The sequence below is a fragment of the Vulpes lagopus genome, chromosome 7, assembly GCF_018345385.1.
Source record: "Vulpes lagopus strain Blue_001 chromosome 7, ASM1834538v1, whole genome shotgun sequence".
NCBI lineage: Eukaryota > Metazoa > Chordata > Mammalia > Carnivora > Canidae > Vulpes > Vulpes lagopus.
In genome coordinates this window covers 127,998,085-128,015,488 of record NC_054830.1, presented here as the reverse complement: position 1 = coordinate 128,015,488, position 17,404 = coordinate 127,998,085, and the positions used below count along the sequence as shown (strand labels likewise).

Sequence of the window (17,404 nt, the reverse complement as noted above, 5' to 3'; positions counted from 1 at the left end):
AGTGGAAGGGGCAGAGAGAGAAGGAGAGATAGACTCTCAAGCCAGCTCCAGGCTGAGCATGGAGCCTGATTCAGGGCTTGATCTCACAACCCTAAGATCATGACCTGAGCTGAAATCAAGAGTCAGATGTTTAGCCAACCGAGCCACCCAGGTGCCCCTAATGTCATTATTTAATAAAATCTAGTTTATGGTGTTCTACATATTAAACTAGATAGGATGCATCTAAATAGCCTAATAGTGATTATAGATAGTGTTTATTGAGAATTATCCCATGTTGGACATTGACATGGGTACATTATGCAGTGTTTCTAATACTCAAAGCAAAGTTGCAAAGCAGGCATCGCATTTTTGAGATGAGGAAACTGCAGATGGAGATTGAGCAGCCCACTTGAGATCAGGAAGCTAGAGTGTGTGTTAGACTCCACTGCATGTCAGAGATGGCTATCTCGGGGATCCCTGGGTGGCTCAGCGGTTTAGCGCCTGCTTTCTGCCCAGGACATGGTCCCGGAGTTCCGGGATCAAGTCCCACATTGGGCTCCCTGCATGGAGCCTGCTTTTCCCTCTGCCTGTGTCTCTGCCTCTCTCTGTGTGTCTCTCATGAATAAATTTTTAAAAATAGGTAAAGATTAATTATATAAAGAATAAAAAAAAACAAAACAAAACAGGGAAACCAATGGAACCAAAACTTGGTTCTTTGAAAGGACCAACAAAATTATCAAACTTTTAGCTAGACTGACCAGGGGGAAGAGGTGGAGGGGGCAGCGAGATAGAGAGAGAGATCTCGAGACAGAGAGAGAATTCAAATTACTAAAGTTGGGAATGAAAGAGGGGACATTACTACCAACCTTACAGAAATACAAAGAATTATAAGGGAATATTGTGAACTCTATGCCAACAAATTAGATAAATTAGATAAAATGGACAAATTTCTGGGAAGTCAGAAATGAGCAAAACTGACTCAAGATGAAATGGGAAACCTAAACAGACCTACAAGGAAAAAGATTGAATTTATAATTTAAAAATTTGACACACACACACACATACACACACAAAACAGTCCAAGCGCAGATAGCTTCACTGGAGAATTCCACCAAACATTTAAAGAAAAATGAATGAGTTTCCTCACAAACAAATAAAGTTTCTTCACAAACTCCTCCCAAAATTGGAAGAGGAAGGAACACTTTTTAACTCATTCTTTGAAGCCTGTATTCCCTGATACCAAAACCAAAGATACTACAAGAAAACCACAGACCAATAGCTCTCATGAAAGGATATACAAAAATCCTCAACCTAATACTAAAAAACTGAATCTAGTAATGTATAAAAAAGGATTATATGCCATAACCAAGTGGGATTCATCTCGAGAATAAAGATTGGTTTAACATCTGAAAATCAATTTATGTAATACACCATATCGATAAAGGACAAAAACCACATGATCATCTTGATGGATGCAGAAAAAAGCATTTGACAAAATTCAACATTCCTTTAAGATAAACACATTCAAAATATTTGAAATATAGGGGAACTTCCTCAGCCTGAAAAAGGATATCTACAAAAAACAGAGCTAACATCACACTTAGTGTTGAGAAACAAAGTTTTCTCCCTAAGATCAAGAATAAGACAAGGATGTCTGCTTTTGTCACATTGTACTGGAGGTTCTAGCCATGACAATTAGACAATAAAAATAAATTAAAGGCAGGGCACCTGGGTGGCTCAGTCAGTTAAGCATCTGCCTTCAGCTTGGGTCATGATTCTGGGGTTCTAGGATTAAGCCCCACATTGGGCTCCCTACTGCACCCTCTTCCTCTCCCTCTGCTGCTCCCCCTGCTTGTGCTATCTATCTGTCAAATAAATAAATATAATCTTTAAAAAAAGTAAAGGTGCCTATACTGGAAAGGAAGAAGAAAAACTAGTTCTATTTACATATTGCATAATCTCATATATAGAAAATCCTAAAGGATTACACACACACACACACACACACATTATTCAAGCTAAAAATGAGGGGCACCTGGGTGGCTCTGTCAGTTGAGAATCCAATTCTTGATCTCAGCTCAGGTCTTGATCTCAGGGTCTTGAGTTCAAGCCCCACAAGGGGCTCCACACTGGGTTTGGAGTCTGCTTAAAAAGAAAGGAACTTGGGGATCCCTGGGTGGCTCAGTGGTTTGGCGCCTGCCTTTGGCCCAGGGCGTGATCCTTGAGTCCCGGGATCGAGTCCCAGGTCGGGCTTCCGGCATGGAGCCTGCTTCTCTCTCTGCTTGTGTCTCTCCCTCTCTCTCTGTCTCTCATGAATAAATAAATAGATAAATCTTAAAAAACAATAACAACAACAACAACAAAAAACCATTAGGTGGCTGGGTGGCTCAGTCAGTTGGTTTCAGCCTTCGGCTCAGGTCAGGATCCCAAGATCCTGGGCTCCGAGTTGAGCTCCCTGCTCTTTGGGGAGCCTGCCTCTCCCTCTCTCTCTGCTTGCCGCTCTGCCTACTTGTGCAGCTGTCAGACAAAAAAACAAAACAGAACAAAAAAACATAAACCCAGTTGTAGTGGAAAGGGGCTTATAATGAAGAACAAGACACCTGTTTCACCTTTATGGCTCTCAAGTGATTTCTGGAACTGAGGACATGAGACCAAATATCATAACAAAAGATGCGTTCATTACTCTTTTTGCTGAGGAAATGCCAAGCATTTTTATGAGCTGAGCCAGGAACTATGGATGAAGACCATATATATGAGAAGAAATACCTCTGGTCATCTGAATGACCAAATCATAATTATCCCAAATAATAAATCATAATATCCCAAGCCCTTAATATACGAGTCATAGTTATTTTATTTATTTTATTTTATTATTTTATTTTTAGTCATAGTTATTTTAAATGTCCTGTCTGTAATCCCCAAATCTGTGTCATACCTGAGTTTGGTTCTGATTCTTGCTCTTCTGTTCTGTTTGGTTTTTTTTCCCCTTGCCTCTTAGCATGGCTTGTAGTGTGTGATTTATTGGGTAAAGGGACTGGTATTTATAAACAGAACTTTAATATGAGGTTTGATGTTAGTCTGGCTAGGAGTTGGATTGGTTTAATGTTTCCTGTAGATTTAGGTGCTAGTGGCTCTAAGTTTTGTTTTTTTTTTTTTTTTTAAGATTTTATTTATTTATTCATGAGAGACCCAGAGAGAGAGGCAGAGACACAGGCAGAGGGAGAAGCAGGCTCCATGCAGGGAGCCCGACGTGGGACTCGATCCCAGGACCCCAGGATCACGACCCGAGCCAAAGGGAGATGCTCAACCGCTGAGCCACCCAGGTGTCCCCAGTTTTTTTTCTAAATTCTTACAGTGTCCTTGTTTTCCTCTATTGTCTTTGTGTCCCAGATTTTTTTTTTTTTTTTTTTTTTTTTTTTTAGATTTTATTTATTCATGAGAGATACTCAGAGAGGCAGAGGGAAAAGCAGACTCCCTGCGAGGAGCCGGATGCAGGAGTTGATTCTAGGACCCTGGGATCACGCCCTAAGTGGAAGGCAGATGCTCAATGGATCAGCCACCCAGGTGCCCCCCAGAACTTCCTTTTAAAGAGTCTGTGCCCGGAAGCTCTTGCAGCTGTAAGCTGCTATCGTCCTGGCGGAGCCCTGGTGACTTGGTGGCACGGGCTTTAGGGAAGAAGTGTTTTCTAATTTTATGATGAAATCTCAGTATTTAAGTGGGTGTGTATCCCTAGGCTGTGACCTTTCCAGAAGTCTCAGCTTTGTCCCCTCTTCCTTTGGTGAGGCAGAAAAGCTAGCGGGAACTGCGGTTGGGTAATATCTTACCATCCACCAACCCTGCGTGAGAAAAGACATCAGGCCAGAAAAGTGGTTGTTTTCCTGTTGAGATTTGTTCCCTTGTAAGGGTGGGGTGGGGAGTGCCTGACCTCCAGGCCCTTTACAGGTGGAAACTGAAAGTGAAGTTGCTTTTCCTTTGGTTTGTCCTTAAAACAGATGCCCTCAAGGTATGAAGGCTGAGCTTAACTAAAAGAGGCAGGTGGCCATCTGTTTGGCCTTTTGGGCCAGAATGTGCAGGGAGGCAGACCCTCCAGGAAGGAAGGCCAATGGCATGCCCTGCTCCTGGCTCCTGCAGACCCTGGGGGACCCCACTTCTTTCGCCTCCTGTCTCAGCCTGGCCTTATCACATTTTGTTCAGCCTGAGCTCTCCCTGCTCCCGCCCCCCCCCCCCCGGCCCAGCCCCCCAGGGATCTTTCTGTAAGGCAGACCTGACCATGCGGCTCCCCACTCAGAAAAGTTCTGCACCCATGGAATAATGTGCATGTTGCTCAGTGTGGCCTTCACAGATCTTCACGGCTGAGCTTTGCCTTCCTTCTGCTGCCCACCTCCTGCCTATACTGCATTAGGGTACCGAGGACACCCTGAACCGCTTCCAGGTCCCTCAACATCACATGCTGTCTCTGGGGTCTCTGCCTTGCACCTGCTGATCCCTCTGGAACCCTTCCTGTCATCATGACTGCAATGTGACTCCACCAGCAAGACCCTGGCTCCTTGGGAGGCCTTCTGCAAACCTCTGGCCCACTCCTCAGGCACAGTGCTGTGCTGTGAATCCCACTGATGCCCCAAGGGGCCCCTCCAGGCTGAATCCCTACCTTACTCCAGGCAGAGGAGGCATGGGGGTGGTGGGAGGCGCACAGACACTTCCTATCTCCCCCAGGCTCTGCTTTGTCCCAGAAGTGGGAAGGGCACCAGATTGCATTGGCTAACGCTCCCATTGGCTCCCTCCGGCTGGGGAGGGAAGGTCTGCAGGGGAAGGAACATTTGTGTATTGACACCTGCTGTACAGACCAGGGATGAAGGAATTTGGCTCTGAAGCTAAAGTCTTGGGGTCCAGATCCCAAGCTCCCCCATGTATTCTGCTCTCTGAACTTGGCAAGCCACTCACCTCTGTTTCACCAGCCTCGTGTATTGGACAGGTTCATGCATGGGGCCTAGATGAGGGAGAGAGAGGCCTCCTGAATGCAATGCATGTGCATGGTAAAAGCTCAACAAGTGCTAGGTTTTATTAGAGCCACCATGCTGGCCACACGCCATGCCACCTGCTGTTGTGTCCTGGGTCCACTTCGTCCTCTGTCCTGGATCCATTTCCTACCCTGGGTGGCAAGACAAGGGTGTCAGTTCCCTTCCGCGGAGCAGGCCGCCGAGGTGCTGTGGGAGTGGCAGGGCTGTCTGCTTCCTCCCCTGGCCAGCCACTGCTCAGACCTCTCCTCCTCTCCTGGAGTGGCTGAGGGAGGCCCCCGGCTGGCAGGGAGGCTGCACATTTAGGCTGTGTCAGGCCTGGCCTGCGGTGTCCACAGGCTTCTTGAAGGAGGTGGTGGCAGTGGCCATGGTGGGGTAGGGGGCCACGTGGTTGGAGCTGTGCCCCAGCTCCATTCTACTCCCTCCATGCAGGTGGCAAGGAGGGAGCTCCCCATTCTTTAGGGTGTGGCTACATACTAAGGGAGTACAGAGCTGGGGGGCTTTGATGGCACACTCATTCTCACCAACTCCAAAGAGGCTGGCGTTCTGCCTCCAGGTTACAGAAGTCCTAAGATGATGCAGCCAGGGTTGTCCAGAAACTGGCACACAGGGAGTGCTTCCTTCCCCTCTCCTAGGTCTCAAGTTGAGAAAGTCCCTCCCACCACTCTTGCACTATAATCGCAGCATGTTTGCCCCTCATTTTACAGAGTAAAGCTGAATTACTGCAAGAGGTCAGTTTAGGATAACAAGGACCCTGTTATACATCTGAAGAGATACATTGCACTCTTTCACACTGTGCTCGGTGGTACAGTGCACAACCCACACAACTGCACACAGCAGCCCAAATCATCCTCAGAAGAGGTCGTCTTTTTGGAGCACAGCTGTTGAATCCAGTCTCCTGAACCGAGATGTCCATCCTGTCTTCTAGCATTTCAGGTGTTCTGTTTATTGTTACACAAACCAATCTTAACTGGTTCCAAGACTTCTCTGACTTCTGGCCCAAACCTTTGGCAGTCAGATGCCTTGAAGGAGTGATCGACCTTGCAGATCACCTCACCTCCCACTCTTATTGGCCCCAGCCTTTCTTCCAGGTTATTCCTCCAAGGTCACTCCCCAATTCCATGGTCTCCCCTGGCTCCCCTCCTTCATCTCTCCTGGACATTGTGTGATCAGTGGTAATCTGTTCTAATGCTGTAGCAACACTCCAGGATTCTCCTGCTTCTCATCTTCTTCTGCCCGCCCCAGAAATGTGGTCCTCCCACCCTCAAGCTATGGCCAGTTCCTTGCTGGCACATTCTGCACCTACCCTGAGTCCAGTCCATGGCTCTATTTCTGTCCATCCCAGTGTAGCAGGATGCAGTCCCCCACCCCCCCGCCCCGAGCTGGAGACCATCAGAGTGTGGGGGATCAGACCACCCAGACCCTGCCCTCTGGCTTCTTTCTCACCAGAGCTGCTCCTGGCCTTGGTGTCCCCAGGCCTGCCCCAACCCCCTGCCAGCTTATCACTAAGAGAGGTGCCATTTTGCCCCCTCCCCTTCTGCTCAGTCACTCAGTCACAGGTGACAAACTGGTGATCCGCAGCACATTTTGTTTGGCCTGCCATACTTTCCCAAGGTTTCGATTATGTGCTATCATATAGAAATTAACCCATTTCTGGGACGCCTGGGTGGCTCAACAGTTGAGCCTCTGCCTTGGGCTCAGGTCGTGATTCCAGGGTCCTGGGATGGAGTCCCACATCAGGCTCCCCATGGGGAGCCTGCTTCTCCCTCTGCCTGTGCCTCTCTCTGTGTCTCTAATAAATAAAGTCTTAAAAAAAATAGAAATTAACTGATTTCACGTAAGAATCCAGAATCCTAGTTTCTTTTGAAAAAAAAAAAAAAAAATCAAGATCCAGCAACACTAGGCCCCCATCCCTGCACGGTGACACCCAGTGACAGCGGGTCTTGGCAGTTCCCTTTTGGTAGAACTCGCACACGGGTGTCTGCAGTTTTAACCTTCTGGATGGTCTTGGTCATGCGCGGCGGCAGCAGCGGAGGTGGCGTGGCTGCTGCCGACGTGGTCCTGGGAAAGGAACGGAAAGCCGTCAAGTCTGAACACGCAAAGGAGGGTATAGCAGGGCAGCAGGAAGGGGCGGGCGCTCCAGCCTCTCCCCAACACTGTTTATTGCTAGCAACTCATCTGGGTGCCCATGCGTGTCCTGTCCTGGCTCAGGCCTGCCTCAGGACGTTGGGGGCGCTGGGCTGCTGCAAACCTTGGTTGTCCTCCTGGTGTGGGAACCTGGGTCTGATGTCCTGAGCCTGAGGAGCAGTGTGGCCTTGGGGCACAGGCTTCCTTCCTGTCACGCTGGCTCAGACAAAGGTGCACCAGGGGGTGGCAGCCTTGTCACAGTCCAACAGGATGTTAAGAACGGTGCAGGGGGCCCCGGCCACTGACAGGGCTGTGCGGGAATCCACGTGGTACTTCACGGTGCTCAGGCCTCCCTCCCGGTCTACCTTGAATTGCTCCTGGGAAGGAAAGGGGGAGATGGCGCGGCTCAGAGCTTTGTGGCTGCCCTCTGGCCCCAACTGTACCCCCAAGTAAGCAGGAGAGAAGGACCAGTCTGGCTTCTAAAAGGGAGGCCCTGTGCAGGATGGTGGTTCCTGTGTCACAGGTCACCCACAGCGGGGTCCTGCCCCTGCCTGCCTGGACCCCAAAGTGTCTGCTGACCCATGGTGCCCAGAAGCATGTGGAAGCCACCAGAGTGGGGCACAGTGTCCTGGCAGAATGCTCAGGGCCTGACCTGGGCCAAGCGGGGTAGCCCAGGGCCAGCTGGGCCTGAGGACAGTGTGGTGAGAGGCTTGGCTCTGCTGCTTCCCCACATAACACAGATCTGTCCCCAGGTAGGGGACCAGTCAGCACCTGTTTTTGAGCTGCGATGCGTTTCTGGTCCCTCTTCCGCCAGGCGGGGTCATGCAGGTGGCGAAATGTCTTGTACCCGGTTGTGATTCCCGAAGGGCGGAAAAGCTAAGAAGGCCAAAGGAAGTTGGGTCAGGCTGCCCTCCTGGAGCCCTGGCCCTCACCACTAGTCTTCTGGGGTCCCCACTGGCCCCAGCACCAGGCTGCAGGCAGGGAGCAACCTCCAAGCCCAGGGAACTGCATCGGAGGGCAGAGAAGGGAACCTCAGGGCAGCCCCAAACGCTGAGGAGGTGGGGGGCCCTGCAGAGGGCATTACCTGCAGTCCGGCCCCTTTGATGCGCCGGTAGAACTCATCATCTTCACGGCCCCAGCCCCAGAAGCGGTTGGACATCCCGTTGCACTGACACAGAGACAGGGAACATCACTTGCCCCATCCTTGCTGGGGCACTCTCCGGTATCCTAGCACTTGGGAGTGGGCCAAAGCCCCCTGCTCGTCCTCTGCTGGAGGCCCTCATGGGCACCCGGGTGCCTTCGGTGCCTGCCGCTGTGGCACTGCGGAATGACCACCACAGCCCAGTCCCTCTGCCTGTTCTGATGGGGTCCTGAACTTGGGTGAGATTGCTGGTTTCTCAAAAATGTCTGACTGGTGGGAGGACACCTCTTGGGGGAGATGGTGACGGGCAGAAGTGGCACCTCCTGCATGGCCTCTGCCTGCCTCATACCCCCATTTCTCCCCAGGGAGGCTCTGCCTTGATGTCCTTCCATGGGGAGAGGGATGCTGGGGCTCTGTGGCAGACACCTCTGTTTGCCACTAGATTTGGGGCTTTGTTTACATAAAGCTGGCTTTAGCCACAGCCTGGAGAGAGGGACAAGAGGCAGGGGTCTAAGTCACTTGATCACCTTGGATGTCTGGAAGTAAACACCCTCTGGAGAAAGCCAGATGGCAGTTGAAATGGCATCCCGGGGACACTGTCTGAGAGGCTGGGCCAGCCACACCTGAAGCCAGCCCCTGCCCCTGCCCAGACTGGTCCACTTTGAGAGCCTACGAATCCCAAGTCTTATGAAGCCAGCTTGTACAGAATCCTCCCTGACGGACTCACTCGGCCCTGCTCCTGGGCTCCTGTGATGGGCCTGGGCAGGACTCCTCTATCTGCTGGGTCCCAAGACTGCTGTGGCTCCTGCCAATGCCCGACCCCCGAGCCGCGCGGGGCCTCACCAGCTGGTAGTGCTGCTTAGAAAGCAGCAGGATCCCGCCCACGTAGGTCTTGTAGTGGTAGAGTGGGTGCAGCTCCGGGGAAGCCACATGGAAGGGCCCGGCCTCAGGGAAGCCATAGTCCAGCTCCTCATTGAGGGGGAGCAGGTCCACGTCGTGCATGGCGATGTAGTCCGTGCTGTTGCTGCTCTCCAGGAAGCCCACATTGATGAGGGCCGCCCGGTTGAACCTGCACAGGGAGGCCAGGGCTGAGCTGGGGCCAGGGGCAGTGAGCTCATTCTCCCCACACTGAGTGAGAGTCTGCCCTCTGTGGTACTCAGCCCCTGGCACCTGTCGGGCCCCCCTGCCTGATGCTGACTCCCCTGTGGGGCTGCCCTCCACTTGTCTCACAAATGTCTATCGAGCACCTGCTATGTGCCAGAAACCGTCTGGGTCATTGGAGTCACGGCACTGACAAATCAGAGCCCTGCCCTCCAGGAGCTGACATTCTAACGAGAGGAGACACAGATCAGTAAATATGTACCCAGCCAGGCCATTCCTCCATGGAGAAAAGAAGAGTAGGGCGAGGAGGGGAGAGCATGCTGGGGTTGGGGTGGGGCAGGGGGGTTGGTCAGCGAGGGCCTGGGGAATGGGGTAGCATGAGAAGGCCTGAGGGAACGAGCCAGAAGGGCATAAGTAGAATGGGGCTCTGAGCAGAGGTGAGAGCAGCCACCAAGGTCCGAGGCAGGAACAGAAGCCACGGCCAAAGCAGAGGGACCCAGGAGGGCTTAAGGGATGCAGTCGGCAGGGGCTGCAACCCAGATTAAGATGCAGGAGCCACTGCAGGCCTTCAAGCAGAGGCAGGACATGCTGTGACCTTGGGTATCACAGGATTGCTGTAGCTGGGGTGTTGAGGTGGGAGAGTCAGGGGTGGAAGTGGGGAGTCGGGCTGGGAGGCTACCACACTAATATAGTCAGGAGATACTGGTAATTTAGCTCAGGGAGGTGGTGAGAAGTGGGCAGATTCTAGATGTATTCTGAGAGATGGGATGCGATGTGTGAGGGAAGAGAGGAGCGGCCATCTCCTGAAACGGGGAAGGGGGTGGGTAGGAAATCAGAAATAGTTTTGATCACATGAAGCTTGGGATGCCCAAGACTCCCAGATGGAGGTTGACACAGGTGGTTGGTTGCACGTGCGGGTCTGGAGGTCAGGAGAGAGGTCTGGGCTGGGAACACAGACTCAGGGGTCAGCAGGGTATGGATGGGGTCTAATGCCAGGAGATGGGATGACATCCAGGGAGTGACTGGAGCCAGAGAAGAGGATGCCCAAGCACTGAGCCCCAAGAACACCAGGGCCGAGACGTCAGGGAGGTGAGGCAGAACCAGCAAAGGGCGTGGTGGAGGGCAGTGAGGAAGGACAAGCAGACTGCTGTCTCAGAAGCCAACCAGAGGTGTTTTAAGAAGGAAGAAGTAACCCGGTTGGCAAATGCAAATGCTAAGGGGGGTGGGGTGAGGCGGGGAGATGGGGGGGCGGTGGATGGGATGAAGGCTGAGAACAGGGCTTGGGTTAATGCAGTGGGCTCACTGATGATGTGAGCCTTTTTAGTGCCACGATGGAGGTAAAAGTCTGGGTGGAACAGGTTCCGGAGAGACCGAGAGGGGGGGAGTTCTGCTATAAAGGGGAGCATAGAAAAGCAAGTGATGGGAGGTCATGGGGTCTTTTCTCTTTTTTTCTTTGGAAGGGAGCTATTTCAGTGCGGTTTTGCTGATGCGAATGCTCCAGGAGAGAAGAAAAATGGATTATGCGGGAGATAAAGGAGCCGGGGCTGGGGAGCCACAGTGAGAAGGGGGTCCAGGGCCCGAGCGGAAGCGCTGGGACAGGGCATCCCCAGCATGGCGGGAGCCTCGTCCGCCTGCAAGGAGGCTGGTGGGCACTTGGGCATGCTCTCTTCCAAGCTGGTTGTTTTCTCAAACAGGAAGCAGTCACCAGCTGAGGCTGAGGAAAAGGCGATGCAGAGAAAGGGTGCAAAGCTGCCTCACAGAGGGACAGGCAGCAGGCCAGGGGAACGCAAGGCTTCCAGGCAGGCCTGCGGGGCTTCCTGGGCCAGGGCTCATGGCTAGGGGGACGAGTGAGCAAAGTCTCCAACTACATCCAGCCACCCAGGTGCAGGTGTGGAGCTGTGCCGGGGACTGATGCTAACGGTGGACCACGGAATCCAAGCTGCGGGAGGAGGAAGTGAGGACCAGGAGGGTGGGCCATGAAAACTGGGAGAACTGTGGCCTGAAGGGTTGGGGGTGAACCTGTCTCCCCAGCGGAGCAAGGTGGAGGAAAAGGAGGTGGAGGTGGGGTGGGAGACATGTGGACTGGCTGGTGGGAGGGAGCAGTGCGGGAAAGGGCACGGATCTCAGGGTAACACCAGACTGTGAACTACTTCCAGGCGGTGCTCTTGACCCTCCCTCTCCCTCGGCCCTGCAGCCATTCTACTAGAAAGCTGTGTGCGCTCTCTCCCCATTATGTCTCTCCACCCTCCACCCGTGGGGCCCCAGAGCCAAGACACCAGCACCTCCCCCACCCAGCGGGTCTCCCCACCCCTTCTGTCTGGGTAAAAGGGATTCCTTTTTCAAAACTGCTATCAGATCAGGATCCTCCTTAGCTCTAAACCCTGCTGTCAAATTAACGTCACACTGGCGAGAAGGGTTTACGGCTCCCCCCTCCTGCCACTGCCCAGGGATGGGGAGGGAAGCCCTTTGGGAGGCCAGAGGCCCACTGGGCACTGCCCCCCGTGGGAAGGGAGGAATCGGCGGGGAGAGGCCCTACCGGAAGTGGTCCACCTGGTTGAGCACATAGATGTGGTGCGGGATCTTCTTCCTGCTCAGGAAGCGGTGCAGGTGTGGCACGAAGACCAGGAGCTCCTCGAAGCGCTCGCGGAAGGGCACCAGCACCGCCAGGCGGTGGGGGCTCCAGGACGCGTCTTCGTCCCAGCGCTCGGGCGGCGGCTCCGGGGGGCAGGTCCGGGGTGGGCCCGGGGTCTCCTGCCCTTGTCCCCTGGCTACCCGGGTCACGTCCCCGGAGCAGCTGAGCTGCAGCCAGAGCAGGGAGAGGAAGCCCAGTGAGAGACAGGCCACGAAGAGGTGGAAGACGGAGCATTTCCGGGGGAGGCCGCCGGGGACCAGCCTGGACCTGGGACAAGAGCCGGGACAGGGTCAGAAGGGCGGGTGGAGCCGGGGCCCACTGACAGGCCCTCCACCGGCCTCCCCAGGAGTGGAGCACACAGGACGGGTCTGCCCCAAGCGCCTGCGAGTTAGTGCAGAAGCCGCTCCAGTGATGTTGGTCATGCTGCTACCTACCACGCATCAGAGTCCTGCTCCCTGCTCCCTGCTCCCGGCCTAGCTTGCTTCACCCCACTCCCAGGAAGCCCTCCCACCCCAGGGAGGAGCTGCCCCAGTTCCTTCACACCCCCTTACTTTCTGTTTGTGGATGCAGGGCAGATGGAGAGCTGCTGGAGGACAGGGATGAGACTCATCCTTGGCACCTGCCCGTTCCCAGGACAATGGCTGAAGGTCCAGAACCAGAGCCCATGGCAGGAGCAGGAGCCCCCTCCCCCCTGCAGATCCCACCCACTGCCTTCCAACCTCCTTCCCCTGTCAGTTGGCCCCCAGCTGAAACCTTGGCTTCAGCCTGCTGCTCACGCCAGAAAGATCCCCATGGCGGGGCCCCGTGCTGACATCAGTCCCAGGGAAAAGACCTAAGTTGACTCTGGGAAGATTGAATCTGCCCTCTAAAACCCGCAAGGTCCATACTGACAGTGGCAGTTCACTGAATGGGTCTCAAAAAGCTTTGGTCCAAGGTGCAGCCCATGTGACAAGTGATGAGAGCTGGGAGAGGGAAAGAAGGACGAGGGCCGGGTATGGAGCCCAGGCCAGGTGTAGCTCGGACACACGGAGTGCTGGGAGAGGCTGCCCTCCGGGTCAGGAGGTGGGATTCACCTGATTGCTTTGCAGAGGAGCATGAAGGAGCCGAACAGTCTCAGGAAAAGAAAGAGTTCTCTACCTACACTCCCTGAAATAACCTGCAGAACGCTTGGCTTTCTAGCCTCCAGTGAGGTATAGCAGGTGGTATTGACTCGTCCCCCACCTGCTCCCTACCACTCAGACGGCGTGTATGGGGTAACCCAGGGCTTCCGCCACTCACCATTTTCCCTCCTGTGCCAGTGCTCACTTGGCCTGCCACTTCTGCCTGCAGTGCTCTTCCTCAGCTCATCTTCCTGGAAGCCCCCCTCTCATCTCTCAGGGTCAAACTCCTATGTATGGCCAGCTCGGTCCCTCCGCCTCAACTCCAATGCCAGCACCAGCACTGCCCACCCCTCTGCGTGCACACAAATGGATACACGTGCCCCCTCCGTGGCATCTGGTCCTTTCCTCTTTGAAACACTTAGAGTTCTGTACTCACTTGTGTCCCTGCTCATCTTCTCCATGAGTAGTCGGTTCCTGCCTGTGGCCCCAGTTTAGACAGCAGAGGGCTTGCTAAGTGAGTTACAGGAAGGTTCAAGCAGTCAGGGGCATGCTTTGAGTCACACACCACAGCCACACCAACTCCTGACTTCCTCTAGAGCATAACTGCCAACCTGGAAGCCAGCAACCCGGAAGGAAGCCAGGTCCCTCACACAGCAGAGAGGTGGCCAGGTAAGGCACCCTGACAAGGCTTCTGACTTACCCCCCATTGTCCTGTGGTGGGGGTTTCCGCTGGGGAGGAGGGGAGCCCAATCCTGCCAGTGGCCTGGGAAGGCTGGAACCTCTACAGATTCTCTCTCGCCCTCGGGCCTCTTTCTGGGGGTGGGATGGAGACCCGGGATATGGACATGAGGAAACATCCCACCTTCAGGAAAAGAAGCAGTGACCGTTATCCAGGGGTGTGGCACGGACTGGGCATTCTGTGCAGTTTCACATGCTGTTCCTTCAGTCCAGCTTCTCTTTCAGGATCAGGTTCTCATGGGCAATCTTGTCCTGGGCTCTAAGGGCCCAAATGGCTGAGCAACTAAATTTGGAGCCAAATCTCAAATCCTCAGGATAGCGGACACTGAAAACACTCCTGGTGCCACCTGGTGGCAGACTCCAGACCTGCAGTCCCAGGTGCTCCCAGGCCAGGGCACCCTGCTATGATGGGTAGACCAGATGCGGTTTTGTCTTCATCAACCTGTGCCTGAGGCTAGAAAAGGCAGATTCCAATCCAGGCAGGCTGGCCCCAGAGCCAGCACTCTTAAAGGCCACACTAGCCCGTATCTGTTGCATGGACTTTTGTAGCCCTGTGTCCAAAGCAGGAATCGACCTGGGTAACTTTTTGGGGGAACACATGTATATTCCAAAGGTTTATAGGAAGGGATCAGAGAATGGAAGTTCTCCTCCATCACCTTCCTTTTCCTCCCTTACACAAATCTTAGTGGTACAAGTTAGAATATCAGCCGCTCTGGTCACAGCACCTCCCAACTGCAAAGGGAACTAGAAGACACCTCCTTCTGTGCCAGGCACAGTGTCAAGAGTCTTACATTCGTGGTCTCTTTTACTCCTCACCCAGCCCTGCAGCGTACATATTATGATCCCTGTTTCAGAGGTGGAAAAGCTGAGGTCAGAAAGATTAAGTGATCTGTTTCTGGTCACATGGCCCATAAAGAGGATTCCCGCCCAGGGCTGACTCCACGGTCCAGGCTTTCCTTCTACTAGATTCCTGTCTTCCTCCTTCCACACTGTCGGAAAAATCCCTCCAAACCAAAGAGTGGTGCCCACTATATTCCAGAATCTTTGGCACCTGGTAAACCCAAATGTCATTCGCTGGATAGGTGGAGACCCACTCTCCGTGTTTGGGGTGAGAAGACTGGGGGGGGCACATCTGAAGAATGAGTGTGGCTGTCCTCCCAAATCTAGGTGGGCAAAGAGCTCCCCTGCCCGCCCCCCCCCCCCCCATTCTGCTTTGGTGGAAAACATCATCGGCTAAGGTCTGGACCAAGCGCACACCCAACACCTGGAGCGGGACCCGCTCAGTCCAGCCGCCCCGGAAATGAACCAGCACACGCGGGCCGAGCGCCTAGTACGCGCGGGCAGGGGCCTGCCTGCCAGGCTCGGCGCTCGCAGTTCTGTCGGGGAAGAGGCTGGCAGGCCGCCGGGGCTGGGGAGGCGTGAGACCGGCAGGGTCCCGGGCTGCGGAGACCAGGGCAAGGGGCAAGGGGCCAGCGGCAGACAGAACGACAGACCCAGTGGCGAGGCCACCGCAGTCGGAGACCCGCGCGGAGACACACGCCGGTGCGGAAACGGCGCAGAGACCTCTACCGGGGGACAGGGACTCGCAAGGGGAGGTCATCGCAGAGACACGGCGCCCCGCAGGCACAGACACACAGGGACCCCCAAAGAGAACCACAGACCCTCAGGAAGCCCCGCAGGCGGGGACGCGACGGCCTCGGGCTCCGGATCCCGCGGGGCGGCCCGGAAAGGATCGGCACCCGGGAGGACGGGGCCCGCGCCGGCCGCCGCCGCTCACCTGCCGTCCTCCCAGGGCAAAGGCGCCGCTTTCCTCCGGGAGGGGAACATCGTGGGGGGAGGTGGCGGCGCATGGGACTCGAGCTCCCAGCCGGGCCGGCCGGGCCTCCCCGGCCTACGCGGCGCCTCCGCCTCCCGCCCCGCCCCGGCCGGTCCGCCCCGCCCCTCGGTCCGCCGGGTCCGCCGGGTCCGCCGCTGCAGCCGCGCCGGCCGCTCCCCGGAGCCGTCTCCGGAAAGGTTCCGCGTGCGAGGACGGCCCAGGCGCCCCAGCGCCGCCCGCCAGCTGCCGCCCGCCCGGGGGCCCGCGGGTTCTCCCGACAGCCCGAGAGCCCGGAGCGAGCGCAAGGCACCGGGCCGGCGTGGGACCGGTGAGAGACTCCAGACTGCCACACCGGCGCTCCGGGAGGGTGCGCATCCTCCTCCGGCTCCTCCCGGCCCCGCGGGGAGGCGCCTGCTTCCTCCGCTGCACGCGGGGCTGGGGGCGAGGCCGGGCTCGGGGCTCAGGCTCGGCCCGGGCAGTACCCCAAGGACTCGGAGGAGCCAGGCCCCGGAGACACCCTCGCCGCGTGGGAAACCTCCCTCTGCCAGTTCAGCTGCCTGTGGGGCCAAGGCACCATCTCCTTGCATCTGAGCGTATAAATAGTTTATCTACTTGGTTGCTGCGGTGGGAAAACCGCGAACACTTGGTAGGCTGCTGGGCACCTCGCGCTCTGTCACCGGCGGCCGTTACCGCTTTGCTGGAGCTGAGGTGAGCACGGAAGACGGAGTAAGATAGAGTTTTTTATTTATTTATTTATTTTTTTAATTTATGATAGTCACAGAGAGATAGAGAGAGGCAGAGACACAGGCAGAGGGAGAAGCAGGCTCCATGCACCGGGAGCCCGATGTGGGATTCGATCCCGGGTCTCCAGGATCGCGCCCTGGGCCAAAGGCAGGCGCCAAACCGCTGCGCCACCCAGGGATCCCAAGATAGAGTTTTTTAAAAAAGATTTTATTTATTTATTCATGAGGGACATACAGGCAGAGACATAGGCAGAGGGAGAAGCAGGCGCCCTCCGGGGAGCCGGATGTGAGACTCGATCCCAGGACCCCAGGATCACGTCTGAGCCAAAGGCGTGGGCCACCCAGGTGCCCCTAAGATTTCGTATGTCTGCCCTGGCACAGTGGGAACTTGCCTGGATGGGCCAGCCTCCCACCTAGGAAAAGACAGTAACAGAGTCCTTCGGCTTAATCTCCCCTGCTCTTCAGGCAAATGTAAAGTTCTCTAATAAATAGCTAACATCTATTGAGTTCTATGTGCCAGTCATTGTTCTAAGTTCTTTACTGCTGTTTTGTCATTCAGTCCTTATGGGCAATGACCTTACTATGCCCACTTGAAAGACCGGGGCACAGAGAGGCAGTTCAGGGTGTAAATCAAAACGCATTGGTTGCACAGTCTGTGGTCTCAACCACTGTGCTTGCAAAAGGACTTTCCTTAGGTGAGAAATGTGATCATCCCCAGCAGCTCCCTTTCTCCCTTACACCTGGTGTACAACCCACCAGGGACCTTGTTGAACTCTGCCTCTGCCCTGCACTCTAGAACAGAACCATGGCAAATGCAGCCTAGCTTTGGCTGATGACAAAGGCAAGGCTGATTGACCCCTTGCAGAGACCAGCCAGGTCAGGCCAATAATGGAAGCAGGAAAGGTGGCATTAGGACCTGAGAGTATAAGCCCATCTAAAGGGGACACCTACCATTTGGTCCAGTTCATTGTCCATCACAATGAAGCCCAACTGGCATCAGATCTGTCTCAAG

At 54.9% G+C, this 17,404-nt stretch overlaps 1 protein-coding gene across 3 annotated transcripts; it reads right to left on the bottom strand.

Moving 5' to 3' along the window:
- Positions 1-6,832: 6,832 nt before the first annotated feature.
- On the bottom strand, positions 6,833-15,766 carry B4GALT7 (beta-1,4-galactosyltransferase 7). Of its 3 annotated transcripts, XM_041763985.1 has the most exons (7): positions 15,611-15,758; positions 13,796-13,957; positions 11,900-12,262; positions 9,106-9,331; positions 8,206-8,289; positions 7,893-7,997; positions 6,833-7,498 (listed from the first exon to the last, which is right to left on the bottom strand). In XM_041763985.1, exons 1-7 carry the CDS (start codon positions 15,658-15,660, stop codon positions 7,343-7,345), a joined length of 1,146 nt encoding a protein of 381 aa, XP_041619919.1. In that variant the 5' UTR covers positions 15,661-15,758; the 3' UTR covers positions 6,833-7,342. The 3 variants fall into 3 exon arrangements, with proteins under 3 accessions (XP_041619919.1, XP_041619920.1, XP_041619921.1); XM_041763986.1 differs by lacking the exon at positions 13,796-13,957 and having other exon boundaries at positions 15,611-15,766; XM_041763987.1 differs by lacking the exons at positions 13,796-13,957; positions 15,611-15,758 and adding an exon at positions 12,547-13,751.
- Positions 15,767-17,404: the final 1,638 nt, after the last annotated feature.